The sequence below is a fragment of the Phlebotomus papatasi genome, chromosome 1 (genome assembly GCF_024763615.1).
Source record: "Phlebotomus papatasi isolate M1 chromosome 1, Ppap_2.1, whole genome shotgun sequence".
NCBI lineage: Eukaryota > Metazoa > Arthropoda > Insecta > Diptera > Psychodidae > Phlebotomus > Phlebotomus papatasi.
The window spans coordinates 96,426,516-96,444,511 of NC_077222.1; the positions used below are offsets into that span (position 1 = coordinate 96,426,516).

General features: G+C 33.6%; 1 protein-coding gene across 1 annotated transcript; it reads right to left on the reverse strand.

Moving 5' to 3' along the window:
* Positions 1–39: 39 nt before the first annotated feature.
* Positions 40–4,452, reverse strand: LOC129809909 (putative glucosylceramidase 3). The gene is made up of 4 exons (XM_055860055.1): positions 4,243–4,452; positions 4,040–4,176; positions 3,625–3,967; positions 40–1,302 (listed from the first exon to the last, which is right to left on the reverse strand). The coding sequence occupies exons 1-4, from the start codon at positions 4,310–4,312 to the stop codon at positions 176–178; spliced, it is 1,677 nt and encodes a 558-aa protein (XP_055716030.1). The 5' UTR covers positions 4,313–4,452; the 3' UTR covers positions 40–175.
* Positions 4,453–17,996: the final 13,544 nt, after the last annotated feature.

The following is a 17,996-nucleotide window of genomic DNA, read 5'->3' on the forward strand; positions in this document are numbered from 1 at the left end:
ATAGGTTTTGCTTTAATCTTTCGAACGTGCTAAACGCTGTTTATTTCCACAGAAGACATTTTTCCTTTATTTTTATATTTTTCAACACCTAAGACATGCGTAACTAAGAATTTTAAAATAAGTCTTGCAATTTAAAATAGAAAAGATTATTAAGAATCTCACCTAAAACATTCCCTCACTGTACAGCACGAAAAATTACAGAATGTATTGATTTAGCCGGAATCGTAATGGTTAATGCTGATCGGTATGGAACATTTAATTTCACATTTATCGCATTATTCCGCTTATTGTATGCAATTAGCACAATTCTGGAATCTGGCCTCTGGAATCCAATGCATTCCACTTCAGAATCCGTCGAAGTAACCCCAATCCGAACAGAATTCTCAGGAATAAATCGAGAAAAATGGCCAATAGCGTAAAAAATTGGTTGTTTGTAGGCTTCATCGGAAGTTTTGTTAACAACAACTGGAGATTCAACGTGATTGCTAACATAATTCGGTCCCCCATCTTCATTCAACAGCAAATTCCAATCAATCCAACCATTGACTGAATGTTTCAGATCTTCGATGTAGGCCAAAATATAATCTTCCGCACGATTCCAGGATCCCAAGATAGGCCCATGAGTCTGAAAAGGTTTATCCCCTATACAGGATTCAGTGTTAAGAATTAATTTATCAGGATAGTGCTTGCTGGCACTGTCGAGAACTTCAGCCGGAACAAATTTATCCCAATACCAATGAACAGCCATACCGTCCAAAAAACTTGTCACATTTGGTCTAGCACTCTCCATATCATGAAACCACCATGGGAAAGTATACCGCTGATCATCTCCAGCGAGAATTTTAACATAACTGTAGGGACTATTCTTAATTGTAGGACCTAAATGATCCCCTACCCAAACTCCTTGATTACCAGCTGTCCATCCTAGGCTCATAAAATGCACAAAAAGCCATCCAATCACTCCATTCATTGGCTCATTGCCAGTTGTTATGCCCCATAAATCTACACCACCTTTGGACATCAATTCAATGAATCGTAAGTGATAGTCTGCCCATGTTTGATAGTACTCTTTTTTAAGGGCACTAGCTCCTGTCCAGTCATTGTTTGTCTTCATCCATTTCGGTGGACTCCAAGCACTTGCAAGAATTTTTACATTGCTATTTCCAGAAACTTTTTGCATTCTTTGGATTTTGGATATAAGTTTTAAATCTCTTGGATCTAGGCTGGTAAAATTCTTCAGCTTAGCGTCATTTTCAGGAAATTCGTTGTAAGCCCATGCGTCAAGATCAAAGTCGCAACCACCTATTATTGAGAAATTTATGTATTCATTTTTGTGTTTCTGGCATAGAAAGTCTAGTACTCTAAATTATTCATTTGTGTTCAACTATTTTTTGAATTATTTATTAAAGTTAGTCATTAAATATTCTCTCAAAAGTAGATAGTTCTGTTTAACAAAACGCACTGTACATTTTCCGTATTAATAAAAGGTTATCGTAAAAATTAATGAATCCAGAGGAAAATTCGCTACCTTCGGACGACTCAAGCTTTGAACAATTGAATTTTTATGTATTTCAAATTATTTTACCCATTGTAATAATATATTTTAAAAGATAGTCCAATGCCTTAAATTTCTTGAAAAGAAATATAGGTTTAATCCATTAAGAAAATAGAAAAAAAAATTATTGTCCGAAACTTGAGTCGTCCGAGTCCGAAGGTAGCGTACTTTCCTCTAGATCCATAAATTTTTACCGCAACTTTATTAATACGAAAAAAATGTCTGTTAAACAGAACTATAATCTAATTTTACGTTTGTAATATATGTTTTGATATTAATTAAAAATGATAGAAATTGGATGAGTAACAGAAATTCCTTTTGATAACATTTAACTGATTCACATCTTGATAAAATTACTTTTCAGTGTTTGTTCGGTGTCCGTAGTTATCAACGTACAAGTTAAGCGGTTAAAGATATAGATTACATGTCTTCGACGACCCTCCCTTTCTACCAATATGAATTAAATTCAAATCTCTCTCCAATCCCTTTAAAATAATGTGGTTTGTAAATGTATAAAACGGATTAAACAACTTTTTCGCATTTATACGTTTTTCAGTCCTATTTAGGTCAATCAAACACTGGATTCCTTTTTTTATTTATATAAGTATCCGGGTTCTAAAAAATAATAATCCGCAAATTGTTTTTTTTAATAAAAATGTAGTGGTTGAACTCATAGTTTTGGATTGAATTTGAGATGATTTGTGTGCCTGTTTCAATCAATACACGTCTTAAAATTTGTAATAGCTACGTAAAATTCGTAAATACTGGAAATGTTCTGAGTAATTATTACTGAATTTCATTATTTTTGAATATTTACGTGACCACAATATTTATGTTTTAACGAGTAAATTATGCTCAGCTAAGTTTAAGATGATTCTAATTTCAAGGTTCTCTCAAGGGTATACACTGAAAAGACGAGTTTCGCACGAACCTCAAATGCAGGTGACTTTGCACCTCTGCTTTTTCTAAGCTTTTCTGTAATTCTAGCACTAAAGGATGGTTTTTAGACCATCTTTAAGTGCCTTTATGATCACTGGACAATCCATAGAATTAAGGCAAAGCTTGCTAAAATTAGGGGTGTAATGGTGTTATTTCAATGCAAAATTAACATGTTTTTTAGCACATTATTGTTTTCACTTGCTTCTGCATTTTATCGACTTTTCTTTGTGTTGGTTCCTGTCCCGATTGTTTTCCACAGTGCTCGCTGTACTCTGAAACCACGAAATAGTCGTGACAAAATCCAACACGAAGAGAAGTCGGTTATGTAGAAGCATTTGAGAATGATCAAGTACTAAAAAACATATTCATTTTTCATTGAAAAAGTATCAAACTTAAGATAAACTGAATTAAAAAATAAACTGACTTAAAAATGAATTCAATATTAGTGTTCCTGAATTCATTTTTTATGTTTTTTTTTTTTAAGTTTTGTCAGTTATCGCTTTATTTGAATAATTCAAAAATTGTTGCATTTTATTTTATTTATGAAAAATTGTTAGCTCGAATACTGTCTTTAAAGATAATAATCTTTTGAGATGCGTAGGATAGACCACAACTGAAGTTCTGATTGTCGGCTCAAAATATTAACATCCCAATAAAATGCAAGTAGAATAACGTTTTTCTCTATTTTATCCTTTCCTATATAGAATGGTTCAAATTCTATATTCTATTCTAATTGTTAGGAAGCGTGTCAATAGGTCATGATAAGGTTACGGTATTACTTGTGACCTCTGTATTTAGTTATGGCCTCCTCGCAAAAAGTATTACAATTAATGTGACTAAATGATTTTGATAATCTCAAAATTAAAAATATTTTATGTCTTAACACATCACATTTTTTAGGTTTTTGTAATCATTTTCTGACAAAAATTGCGACGAGGCTATAAGTAAACAGGTCACAAGTAATGCCACCACCCTACAAAATCATAAAGTGCCAATAAGTGTCCCTTCCCCCCTAATGCAAGACATTTTGCATAGAACATAAGGAAAAAAGTGACAATCCGACCCTCAATGTCTTTAATGTGACTTATAAAAACTTGAAATGCTAAAATTATTTTTTTCAAAGAACTTACCAATAGGAATTCTTATAAAATTGTAGCCTATCCCATTCTGAGAATAATATGATTTATAAAGAAGGTCCTGAAGCTCTTCAGAAACTTGGTCCAAATTATAGGATACTGATCCTGTAAAAGCTCCTCCAAAACCAATAATTTTTTGATATTTCTTGGACAAATCCACATTCACTGAAACATCCTTAGATCTGAAGAATCCGAATAGATTTGTTGGGAAATTTAAAGTCTGTTCCCCTGCAAGAAGAACTCTAGGTTCTATTTTCATTCCATGATCTCTGATATTGATGCTTTTGGAAGCATTTGTAGGCCAAAGAGTTTTGCTTACATCAAATCGGAGTCCAGCCTGAGGATTAGAATGCAGAAATGATTAGATTCCGTCATTTATAAATATCGCTATTATTCTATATCAACTTACTTGGCTCGATGAAACTATTACAATTTCGCTCTCGTTTGGATTATCAACAGATTCGTCAAGAAAGTCACAGTTTGTTTTGTCGCATACACAAACAAATCCATGTTGATACTCTCGCAGTTTGCATGGAATATTCTCAGCTAAAAATAGATAATATTTCCGTAAATCACTTGCATCACGATATACGTTCTTGCAATTTTCCTCACCGTGTGGTAAATCTGCTGCGAGAATCACTAAGTATATGCAGAGAATTGAGAATTTCCGATTAAACAACATAATTGAGATTGCTGCCCAAGAGTCCGACAATCACTGAAGACGTCCGAGTGGAGACTAAAACCTTGAGATGATGATAATAGAGTATTGAAGTATTTTCACGAATAAAAGGAAGGCACAAGAGATAGAAATAATATGGATTAATTTTATCAGCAATCGTGAAAGCAAAACATTTGTTAGGAATTTTATATTTCATGAAAATAACAAGTTTTTTTATGCTTCAAATGGGCATTAAAATTGCAAGAGGAAACTTGTTATACGACTTGTTTAGGCTTTAGGTATGTTCAAATATTTAGATTAGACAAAAGCTTGATTAATACAAATATTTATATAATAAAGTTAGCAGAGCCCTATTCTCAAACAATTAAATTTTGATAACTCTGAGAAATACTAATTCAAACATAAAATATATTTTGAGAATGCCAGCTGAACAATAAAACTTAGATTATAGATAATTTAACAAAGATCCATTCGGAACAATGGAATTTGAACCAATAAAAAGGATTCGAACGAATGAGCTTTCAACAGTTTTCCCGATAAACTTGCAAAGATTTAGTCGAAATGAAACTATTCACAATACTTTTGTTACTATTTGGTAAGAATGTTCTAGTGGCTTGTGAACACATTTTAATAATGGAGGATAAGATAGCAGAAACAGTTCTAAATGCTCATCTGACTTTCTTCCACGATCAAAGAATACTTTCATACATAATGGCCAAATATGAAATGCAAGGCCAGCCTTATCAACTCTTTAAATCAGCTCTCTACAATACCCATCACTTTACATTGTACGATTTTGATATTACCAATACCACTTCGAATTATACGTTGCCAGGAACTGAGAAAGGAATAACTCCTCACTCAAGTACTCACAGTTACATCATTAGTTCGGGAGTTGTATTCGGAATGGAAGACATAGCTCAAAATCTCTTTCGTCAAAATCCAAATACGAAATGGGCAATTATACTCACCCGTAGAATAGACGAAAAAGATATTTTAAAATTTTACAAAAAATATTGGAATTTATACAATATGGCTTTTGTGATTACCATCTGGAATCAGTACACATTTGAATTTCCAGATAATTTGATAACCAACATTACGTATGCAAAATCCAAGAACTGCTTTCTCTACATGTTTAACCCATTTGAAATTAACGATGATGGCACAAGGGGCAAATTGATAAAACTGGATGCATTGCAGATGAAAAATAAAGAAGATTGGGCTCAAATTCACTATTTCTACAAGAATCTAATGGACAATTTATATCAATATCCACTTAAAGTTGTCCTTGGTAAGGATGATTTACTAATGGAAAGAATATCAAAAAATAAGTACAAGTATCCTGACGGTGAACTTGTTATGGCGTTGATGGAGAAGATGAATTTTAATATTGAAAGACGTCCCTACGGGGCGAGTCATCTTGGGCTCGTTTTAGACAATGGAACGGCCATAGGGGTTACAGCCCAATTGGAGAAAAATGAGATTGATATGATTGGAAATTCCCGATTAATGACGGATCTGGGTAAGTTTCAATCGATTTTAAATCATTATTCGCGTTTAACTGCATTTAGTCACATAAAATATTATAATTTCGTCGTATTTTTTAAATTGTTTAAAAATTTTGAATACTCTTTTTCATTGGCCAAACAGAAAACGTGGATGGTCACTAAAATATTTTATGGGAACAAATATTTGAAGGAAATTTGATCAAGTCTAAAACATATATTTATATCGTCCAATCTTTATTCTTACTTAGTGACAAAAAAATATTCTCGAAATTAATTATCACGATCGGAAAAGGGAAAGAGTGAGATCGGTGGGATAGTTTCATGTATAATAAAATGTCCAGTATCTCCGACAGTATGTCTAGACAATCTCAAACGTTTTTTAACTTATTAAAACTTGCAATTTTAAATTAAATTTAAATTAATAAAAAATACATTATTTTATTATTATTTATCATCACTTTAATGCCCAACGCACAATAACTTTTGTTTGTAAATATGTTTTCAAAATTTCCTATGAGAGTGAGCGAGATGACTAGATCTAGGCCTCACTCACTCTCATAGAAATGTCAAAAACATGTTTACAAGACAAAAGTTATTGAGCGTTGGGCATTATATGAATAAATAGACCATTGCAAATTTTGAAAACAGGCAAACCTACCATTTGTCTCTCAAATGATGGGAATTTCTCTCTCATAATTTCAAAATATATAGCAGGAGTAAAAGAAGTTAATTGCAAGTATTTGAAGATTTTAAGTTACTTTTCCAAATGTGTCAATAAACTTTTGGCCGATGAAAAATGATCAATTTTGGAAAACAATTCCTTTTGATATGAAACAAAATAAATTAGTTTTTCTAACACATAAATAACATCTATAGATTACAAGTAACACATTTGCAAAAAGAAATTTTTAGGTCTTCTATAAAGGATGGTCAGCTTCTCCACTTTCTCAAAATTTTATCTAAGGCATATTGAATAAACATATGTTTTTTAAATAGTTTTTAAATGAAGTATTTTGAGGGAATTATACAGGGTTACCTATGATGACTTGCTTTTTATTTTGAACCAGTTTGTAAGAAATTGAATACGTTTATAGTTTTTTATTCGGTAAATTAAAAAAATCAAATATTTTCACATCAACGCCTGAAATGTACCATTGGAATTTTCTTTCATGCTTTTTTTATAATGCGCTGAAAGTATCTTATGGAAGGTGGCTTTTATTATTTTATGCAACCGAAGTAAAGCTTATAAAGGCTCTTTTTAATAATAATAATAAGAGGTTTAGCTCAGTTCCAGAAGGTCTCATCAAAATCTTAAATCCAAACAATTAATTTGGTTCTTTAGAATCCAATAGATTTTTTGGGTTTTATAATACAATTCTAAAAGTCAAAATTTTATGAAAAATCGTGATTGATAAGAAGTGAGAGAAGTTAAGCTATATCACTAGGGGAAACTGGGGCACAACCAAACACGGGGTATCACCAAACACTAATTTTTATTTCTAAACTACTTGGACTATCTCGACCATTCCTTCAGTGGACAAGCATCCCTATAGTGCCTATAAATTCCTATCGGTCTTATCCTCTGATATCCAAAATCTGATTAAAAAATCACAGTGTTTGGTGGTGCCTCAGTTTCCCTTAAGCCTTAGGTCTGAAGCCCGTATAAGATCATTCATTATAGTTTCCTTTTTTTTTTGTTCTAACGACGAGTATGTTTTAAGCCTTATTATGTGTATTATGAGTACGTTTTAAGCCTTAAGCCCAAATAGGCCCAGGGATCAGCTCGAAAAATGAGGATTGCTATCAATACACCAGAGATCAGTCCAAAATTTGAAGAATCAAGCTGAGCTTCTAAATTCATGAGGTCTAGTGAAATTTACTAGGATTAGCGATATCAGCGCCAATCAGTGGTAGAAACGTAAAAACTGACTTTGAGTTATTTTGGGTTACTTTTCGAAATATCAATTTGGTGAAAAGAACATGAAGAGTAATGGTAAGCAGTATCACAAAATCCTAAAATGCATTAAAACTGGAGTAATAAAAAGGCCAGAGTGCTCTTACCTATATGAATAGTACATGATATTGCACTTAGGAAGCTTTTCAGAGCAAAGTGAAAGTGTGCACATTTAATAGAAATTTATGCTAAAATCGCTAATCCTTAATCCTAAATCCTCAGTGTATGATAGTTTGAGCTGATCTTCAACCGCCAAATTTTTCGAGCTGATCATTCGCAAGGATCAGTCTGTGTCAATTTTTAGAAAAAAAAAACAGTTTTTTAAAGACAATTTCGCCTATCATTTAGGTAGAAACGACATTTTTTTAAATAACCGGGAATTCCGGCCACCATAATTGTGGCTGCAGGATATAACTCGATTAATGTTTTTGTCACATTTATTTAAATAATCTAAGAATATTCCATCTCCAATGCGTCTCGAAGATGCAGAGTCTCCGCTATTCATTATTCTGAATTTTAATTATTACTTTAAGTCGTCTCTCGGCTTAAGCCGTAGGTCTTCTCAGTACATAAATTACTCTCATATGAATTACTATTAGAAAATATAATTCTTACTTTCAGGAACTAACAATACCATCTTCTTAAATCCACATTTACAATCCTACAATGTATTTCTGACGAAAAAGAAAGCTCCGAGTAATAAACGTCTAACCGTAATGGCCTGGCAAAACTATTCATATCCTCTCAACTACTTCCACGTTCTTATGTTCATTATTTCAATTCTATTTCTTGCTATCACTGAAATATTTTATCAATGGAAGATGTGCAACAACAGAATGAGAGTGGGTCAAATTGTAATATTATTTATCGATTCAGCTACATTAATCTACAGTTTTCTTGAAGAAACTGCAACCTCTCTGAAGAAATGGAATAAGATCTATCAACGAATATTCTTGTGCAGCATTATTATGTACTTTATGCTGCTTACCAGTGTCTTCAAGGGTAACATTGTTAAGGATATGAGCAATTCTCTGATTTCTGAAGATCCTAAACACGCTTGTGATATTCTGCAATCAAACAAGCCTGTGATCTACTTGAATAGCATGCACACAATTTACCGAAAATACGCCAATGATACGGATTTATTGATGAGCAAATTGATGAAGCGACGATCAAATTGTTTCGGTTGGGGACGATGCCTCTTGACTGTTATAGACAAGGATGAAATTATGATCATTCGAGATAATTATGCTGATAATGCTAGAGCTCAGTACTGGGACAATAGAACAGGAGCTGACCTCTTTCACATTGTACCAGAAATGCCATTTGTATTCTTCTCAGCTATGACTGTTCCCAAAGGATCGCCCTATCAGAAGAAACTCAATGAAATGATTCTACTTTGTACTGAAGCTGGTATCATTAATCATGGAATTCTGACTGCTAAACATTCATTGGAACTTAAACGTTTGAGAAGATACATATTGGGACAATTTATACCGGAAGAATCTCATAAACCTATTAATTTGAAAAATATTGATATGATTGTCTCAGTGTTCTCAATCATGCTGTTCATAAGCACTTTTGCATTTCTTTGTGAAATAATTTTTGGGAAATATTTTTTTAAACGAGCATAAATCTCTTTTTACATAAAGGAAACTCAGGAAAAGTGGATAAGATGTAACTCTATAGATGAGGACAATGAATTAAATCGATGTATAATCACATGTATGTATTCTGTCTATAATCCATCTAATCAAAGAGAATGTGATTGACAAATGAGTCAACAAAGAGGCGTTGAATGGAATTAAATTACTGCTTCAGAAATGTATAAAGGACAAGTAGAGCTATTGACTCTTCAGTGATTTCATTCTATTGTGTGAAAATGAATCTGACAGCAGTGATTGTGGCAACATTATTTACAACAGTACTTGTAAAAGCCGAAAACATTCTAATAATGGAAGATAAAGTGGCTGAAATAACTGCCAAAGCTCTTCAAGCCTTCTTCTATGATCAACGAATAGTATCCCTTATACTGACTGAAGAGGAAGTTACTAGAATTCCTTATCAAAAGTACAAAACAGCATTCTACGAAACTCTCAATTTTACCATTTACGACTTTACAATATCGAACTTATCATCAGACTTCAGACTACCAGGATCTAGAATGGGTATAACACCTCATTCAAACATCCACAGTTACATTGTCAGTTCAGCAATTATTTTTGAAAAACACGAAACTCTTCATATCTTCTTTGAGCAAAATCCAAATGCCAAGTGGGCAATTGTCGCGACAACATTCATAGATGACGAAACTATTTTACAATTTTACAGAATACATTGGAATTTGTACAAAATGGCCTACATCTTTGTTTTGAGAAGTAATTTAACTTTTGAAACTTTCAACTCCCCAATAGTCAATATCAGTTTTATGAAACTAGAAAAATGCGATTTATTCCTGTTCAATCCTTTTGAAATAAATGATGATGGCATGAGAGGAAAAATAACTCTTATGGATACTTCTAACATGAGGACCTGGCGTGATTGGTCTAAGGTCTTCTTCTTCTACAGAAATCTCACAAACAATCTACATCAGTATCCTCTAAAAGTGGTTGTTAATGATGATCCTATGCTATTGGAAACCAAGTCAAAAACAGAATATACACTTCCTGATGGAGAATTGATCACAATGCTGATGAAAGCAATGAATTTTAGCTTAGACCGTCAATATTTTGTGGATGGTCATCTAGGGGAAGTCTTGGATAATGGAACTGCAACTGGCGTTACTGGGAGTATAGAATACAATGAGTATGACTTTATTGCGAATTCTCGTCTTATGACCGATCTAGGTAAGTTTATACAAAGAGTTTCATTATAATTTGATTAAACATTTTTTTCAAAATCGGAAAATATCGAATGTTCAAAAGAATTTGAAAAGCCTATGCTATTAAAGTCTTAAAGTCCTCACACGTATAATGGTATTCGATGAACATATTTCTGTATAAGGACATAATATTAGGAATATATAAAAAATGTGTCGTGCTTTTTCAGATATTTGCCGATATTACACACATTCGTCTAGGTACCAATGAACTTGAATAATTCCTTCTAAAGTTTTTCAAGGTCAAAAATTAAAAACTTCCCTAGAATGAATTTATCAACTGATATGGATAATTTTAGAATTCCTTATGGAACGTCTAAATGAAAATATTTTGATAGAAGCCTCCATTTCTCAATGAAAGTCTTCCAAGAGAATTTTATAGTCAGGGGCCAGTAAGTGAACCATGAGTGGCAGATCGCGCTGATCAGTCATCATGATCACAGTGATAGCGCCGTTCAGTATATTTAATGACGGTGATCGTGCCAGTCAGTCTCCATAAATACAAGGATCAGCGCCCAAAACGAATTGTGAGTGGTAGATCAACAGATTGCACTGATCAGTCCCCATGATCCCAGTGATCGTGACGATCAGTTCCCATGAAGACGGTGATAGGGCCGATCAATCTCCAAGATCCCGCAAACAGAGCTAATTGCCTGATCAGTCTTCAGGATCACGCAGATTACGCCGATCAGCCTCCATGATCATACGAATCGGCACCCAAAGTAAATTGTGAGTGGCAAAACCTGTTACCCCAGGCGATACAAAGTTGTAGTTTCATCTATCTTTCGGCAAATAAAATTTCCCCTTTTAAAAGCTCGCCTTGGATAAGTTCGAATATGTCGACAATATATTCGAATTTGCAATATTATTTAATTAGCAATTTTTGATCTATAGCATTTGTACATCACGTGAACTATCTCTATGATTCGTTTGAAGTGGATAGTGAACGGAAAAATAGACCTTTCTTGAACTTTCTTCTTTTTTAATTCTTCACTAATTCTTCTTTTAAAAGTATTCAGAATTTCTATACTTTAGCCAAGTTCACGCCTGAAGGATTTATAACAGATGTCAGAAAGACTCTATCTCGGAAACAAACGATTGATTGGGAAAAATTTCCCAAAAACCCTCCGGTGCATAGCACGGTGGGATGTATATTTAGATTTCGAAAAACTCTCATTTAGAAGAATCTTAAAAAGATCTTCGAATAAGATCTAAGCCACCTTTTTATTTAACTTGTATAGATCCCGGTCAAAATCCTATAAGCCTAAATCCCGAGAGCCAAAATCTTGATCGACAAAATTCAAAAAGGGCCAAAATACTGAATTCTTAAAAGTACTATAGCTACTCCTATGATTGCACCTGAACTAACTGAAGGCAAAGGAAAATTTTCTATGTTTTGGGAAATTATTCCACGCAATATTATTATTTATTTTATTATTATTTATTATTATCCTTTCTATAATTTGGCCCCTTTTATGATTTTGACCATTCGAGATTTTGGCTTTCGGAATCTTGACTGCCACCGGTTATGTATGCTTTTTCGGACCGGTATTTAAGTTTTTTTTTTTTTGTAAAACGGTTTTAATTAGTTGTGCTCTAGCAATATAAACACTGTTAATGCAGTTTAAAAAAACCTTATACTGTTTCAGCCTAAGAGGTTTAGCCTAGTTCCCTAAGATCTCAAAATCCAAAATGTAGTGAGCAATTTTATTGGTTTTTCCTTAGAATCAAGGATCATTTATCTTTAATATTCAACTCCATTTAAAATTTTTCCAAGATATGTATCTTGACTATGATAAGATTTTAGAGAAGTTAAGCCCTACGTATACACATACACCTGTGCTGTTGCCTGAAACCCGTATTACGAAAAGCTAAAATTATTAGGTCCGATACATTGGCCCTTGAGTTAGACCATCAAAATACTTCGATCATGAAAAGACTTCTTGCGAACCTTATTCATTTCAATTTCATTTACAACGAGATGACCCTCATAATTGGATGAAGAAATGACGTGATATGTATGGATAGAAGACTCTCCGGTGATAGCCAGTGGATTTGAAGTCACTTCACAAAGAAAAACACTTCTTCAATCTTGCCCAGAGCTTTCGGTCCTGGAAAAGGTCCATATCCAGGACCGAAAGCTCTGGGCAAGATTGAAGAAGTGTTTTTCTTTGTTAAGTGACTTCAAATCCACTGGCCATCACGGGAGAGTTTTCTATCGATGATCCCTCATTTCTTTGATTTGAAACTTTGATTTGAATTTTGCTGTTATGGTTTTAAGAGATAGGAATCTTTAATAGTTTACGTAGAATAAATTCTAAGATAGATATTGATTTTGTATTCCTTCCAGGTACTAACAATACCATCTTCTTGTACCCACATCTCTTGGCTGAAAGCGTATTTATAGTTAAAAAACAACAACCTAAAGATAAACGTTTGACAGTAATGCCCTGGCAGAATTACACGTATCCTCTGAACTGCCTACATATCTTCATCTTCATCACTTCAATTCTCTTTCTTTCCATAACAGAAATCCTGTTTCAATGGAAACATTTGCATACGGATCGAATGTTAGTCATTGTTGCAGAATCTGCTACACTAATGTTCAGTTTTCTGGAGGAACACTCAATAACCTTAACCAAATGGACCAGGATTTATCAACGCCTCTTCCTCTGCGGCATAATCATGTATTCAATGCTTTTAACAGGTGTTTTCAAAGGAACCATTGTCAAAGAACTAAATCATCCCTTGGTATCCGAAGATCCTCAATACGCGAGCGAAGTCATAAATTCGAATAAAGGTGTTATATACTTTATCAGCATTCATTCAATCTACCGCAAATTTTCCAATGATAATGACCTCATGATGACAAAATTGAGCAAACGTCGTGTAGATTGCGAGTGGGAACAGTGTCTCTGGGATATAGTTAAAAAAGACGTAACGATGCTGATTAGAGATAACTATGCATACATGGAAGCTACAAAATTCTGGGATAACAAAACTGGAGATGATCTGTATCATATTGTACCAGAACCAGCTATTACTTTTTTTTCTGCAATGACCGCAACGAAAGGATCGCCCTACCAGAGGAAGCTCAATGAATTGATATTACGCTGCACAGAATCTGGAGTAATTCAGCATGGGATAACAAGTGCCCAACATTCACTGAAGCTAACATACTTAAGAAAATATCTCATTGGGAACTTCACCCCAAAACCAGTGGACAGGCCTATAAATATGAAGAATATCGACATGGTTCTTTTAGTTTTCATGATCATGCTTAGTATAAGCACTATCGTGTTTTTAAGTGAAGTTTTAATTGGTAGAAGGAAGAAGCAATAATTACACAATACTCCAAATTGTAGTTCATGTTGTGAAATAGTGAGTTAATTAATTGACTGTAGCAGAGATTAATGACTATAATAGCAAGATCAGTGTTATGTTGTCATCACCAAAATTGATTGATGACAAGTCAATAAAGTATTTATTAATATTTTGGGCCAGTTACTAAATGTATGTGATACACCTTAATTTATTCACATTATTAATGTACCCATAAATTATTTCACTTACTTTATTAAATAAACACGAAGAGCAGACGAAAATTAAAGGTCTTAATGTATAATAAATGTATTGATAAATGAGGAAATTGTACGCTTAAACTAATAATAAAAAGCTGAAATGCACACCTTGAAAGGTATTCATGAGAGCTACCTTTAGTTTTTTTTTTGGTCTACAATATTTGACTTCAAAAGAAAATGGAAAATTCTTCATAGGAAATTGAAATAAAAGAGTTTTTTTTTTAAATTTAAAATTAGAAAATAAACAAAATAAATGAGATTGTAAAGAATCTCAGCTTAAACCGAACATAATATTAAACCAAGGTTTTAGTTATTTATTTCACGACCATGTAGTATACAATGTGTCTTCGATAACCGTTAACAAGTATTTGTTATTAACCCTTTAGCATTTAGGGACGAATGGGATACCGGTGTCCCAAAAACAAAAACATTATTTTGAGTATAGAAAGTTATTTTGTCCTCTAAATAGTCCGCAAAATTGGTTTTTAATTTTAGGGCACCGGTATTACATTCGTCCTTAAAGGGTTAAGGAGGATTGGGTCACTAGTCACCCTAAAATGTTTTTCTCCTAATGTCATTTAAAATTGTGTTATGCTCTAAAATGGCAATAAAAAATTTTCTGACCCCCAATTTTTGACCCTCTCGTCTTTAAAGAATTAATACTTTTTAGTCAAAATGCTCACGAATATGTTCGTAAATTGCATAATCCACAAAAAAGTTCGTAACAGTTTGTGCTTTTTTCACAAACATTAATCGTAACATGATAACGAGCATTTTTTGTACTTTTACAAATATTTGTTCATCCGTTTTTAATTGTTTGACAAAAATGTAGGGGAAAGTGCCCATGCTTGATACCATTGGAAGCTTCGTAATGACTAAACTTTTTATGTTTCACAATATATATGTGACTCATCGCAACCATATTTTAAAAACTATGGGAAAGTGGTCAGATTTTAAAATATATTGCCGAGTCACGTTTATTGAGAAACATAGTATAAATTTAGTCATTACGAAGCTTCCAATGGTATCAAGCATGGGCACTTTCCCCTACAAACAAATTAATGATAAAATTTTGCGAACATTTACGAACAAGTTTTTGTAAAGGAATAATAAATGTTCGTGAAGTGATCATGTTACACGAACAATAGGGGAAAGCCGGCTACATTAGGATAATTTATGCTTCTCGCAAATCATTTTTTTTTTTTCAATGTGTTATAAATGAATTTGGCCTATAATAATATTATACTTTAATAGCTTATCCAATGCATCAAATTTTCAGAAAAGAGCTATGGGTGAAATCCATAAAGAACATAGAGAAAAAATTGAATTGTTCGAAGCTTGAGTTGTCCGAAGGTAGCTCGCTTTCCCCTATTTGTGAAAAAAGTACAAACCTTCAATACCTGTGGTATTGATTTTAATACCACTATTAGGTGAGATTCTTAACAATCTCACCTACTATAATCCTAACAAAATTTCATGTCGTCCGATCGAGCTCAAACTTGGCCAAAACGTGTTTCAGCACTTCCTGATCACGAATATATATGTGGCTAATTTACGTTCCCGGCCGGCCGGCCAGCCGCTCTTTGGAGCTTAATAGCTCCTAAACTAAAAAAGATATCGACTTGCGGTTTTCGGCAAAGGTTATATATCGGATGAAAATTGCAACTTGGTGCATTGACCCCCCACCCCCCACCCCTCCTTCCGCCATTTTGAAGATCCCCCTTTTTTTGTTTTCTCAATAGCTCCGCCCCTATGGCATCGAGCGAGCTCAAATTTTAGTATGTTATAGCTGGGCCTTAGAGCTTTCCATCAATACTAAACTTAAGGTCCCCCGACCCCCCTGACCCGAGCTATAAGGGTCCAAAAAAAATTCTTAAAATGGCCATAACTCCGGTTCTAATTATCAGAATTTAAAAAGTGAGGGCTTTTTGGAAAGATCTCGTGAAATGCCACTTCCCCTTCTAACATCGCAAGTTCATAAAACTACCGCTAGGGGCGCTATTATTAAAAAGAAAATTTTTAAATCTTATAAGTTAAATAACTCAAAAATTCCATTGTGCATCGGGCTGAAATTTTAGTATGTTGTAGCCGTTGATTATACCTATCAAACAAAAAAAACCTTAAGTCGATCTAAAACCCCTGACCCGAGCTATAAGGGGTCAAAGTTCGAACATTGACCGGCCTCTATCTCCGGTTCTAACTAACGTAGCGACATAAATTTTACCTTTTTGGTTTCGTCTCGATAAGCACTTTCAGATGGAAGTTCAAAAAGTCACCACAGGTGGCGCTGTGATAGCGTCAAAATTCATCGAAATTCAAAGTCACTTTTCTCAAAAACGGCATTGTGCAAGTTAATGAAATTTTAGTATGTTGTAGTCCAGTCTAGGACGTTTCCAAAATGGTGCGTATGCGCGCTGTGGTTTCAATAGAACCGGAGATATGAGGGGTCAAAGTTCACAAAATTCAAAAAATCATATCTCCGGTTCTGTGTGACCGATTTTGATGAATGAGGGCTTAAACGAAAGATCTCACCAAATGCTACAACTTTCTAGAACATTTGAACTTCGTGGAACCAACACCAGGGGCGCCACAGTCGAAAAACCAATTTCAATATCACATAACCTCAATTATCTCGACTGTCTCTGAACCGATTTTGATGATTACTTCGACATAATTGTAGAGGACATTTGTCTCTACATTTCGTCCATACATCATTTTCCGCTCAGACTACGCTATCACTCCGATTTTGCCGTTTAAGTGTGAAAAAATTGATTTTTCCCATAATAACGCTTTGAAATCACTCAGATGCCAATTTGACTGCCTCTACTTCACCAAGGCACTTAAAATATGGTTTTAAATGGAAAGTCCCACAAAATACAACAATTCTTTGATATAGTTGAAGTTCAACAAATGACTACTTGGGGCACTTTGGTCGAAAAAACGAGATCAGAAACAAACAACCTCGATTATCTCGGTTTCTGATTAATCGATGAGATCAGGTTCTACGGCAAAATTATAGAGAACATTATGGTCTACGATTCACCCATATATCACTTTTTTTCACTCCATCCAAATCTTTGATATTTTGGTTTAAATATAAAATTTGTATAATTTCACGAATTTGATTCAAGATAACTGAATGGCGTCTCCCAACTTCAGCTCCAAATCGAATTTGCATGCACTCCGAGTTAGCTCACGTTAAGAATCTCACCTACATAAGCCGGTTAGGATTATCTGTCCCTTTTAATACCAAAACTATACCAATTTTCTTGAAAATGGATGCAATTTGGATTGATTTTGATTTTTAGAATTAAGTCAAGAAATATTGGGATTACTTTTAGGACATTTTGGTATCAAATTTATGAAATTAAGTTTTTAAGAGGAGATGCTATTGTTACTATCTCAATTTGAGATTGAATTTTAGAAATTGTGGAATTAGTTTCATCCTATTTCAGTATTGATTTTAGGGTGTTCTAGTATTGATTCTATCCTATTTTGGTATTGATTTTAGGGTATTTCGGTATTGATTCTATCTCATTGCGGTATTGATTGTATCCCATTTTAGTTTAGATTCTATCCCATTTTGGTAATGATTTTATTCCTATTTTGGAATTGATTTTAGGGTGTTTCGGTATTGCTTCTACAAGTTTTGAATGTACTAATTTGGAATTTTTAACCTTTCAATACTAAAAATATTCAAAAAAAAACCTAAAAGTTGAAGAGTCATTAATATCCTCTAAATCCGAAGATAATCTGTTTGAAT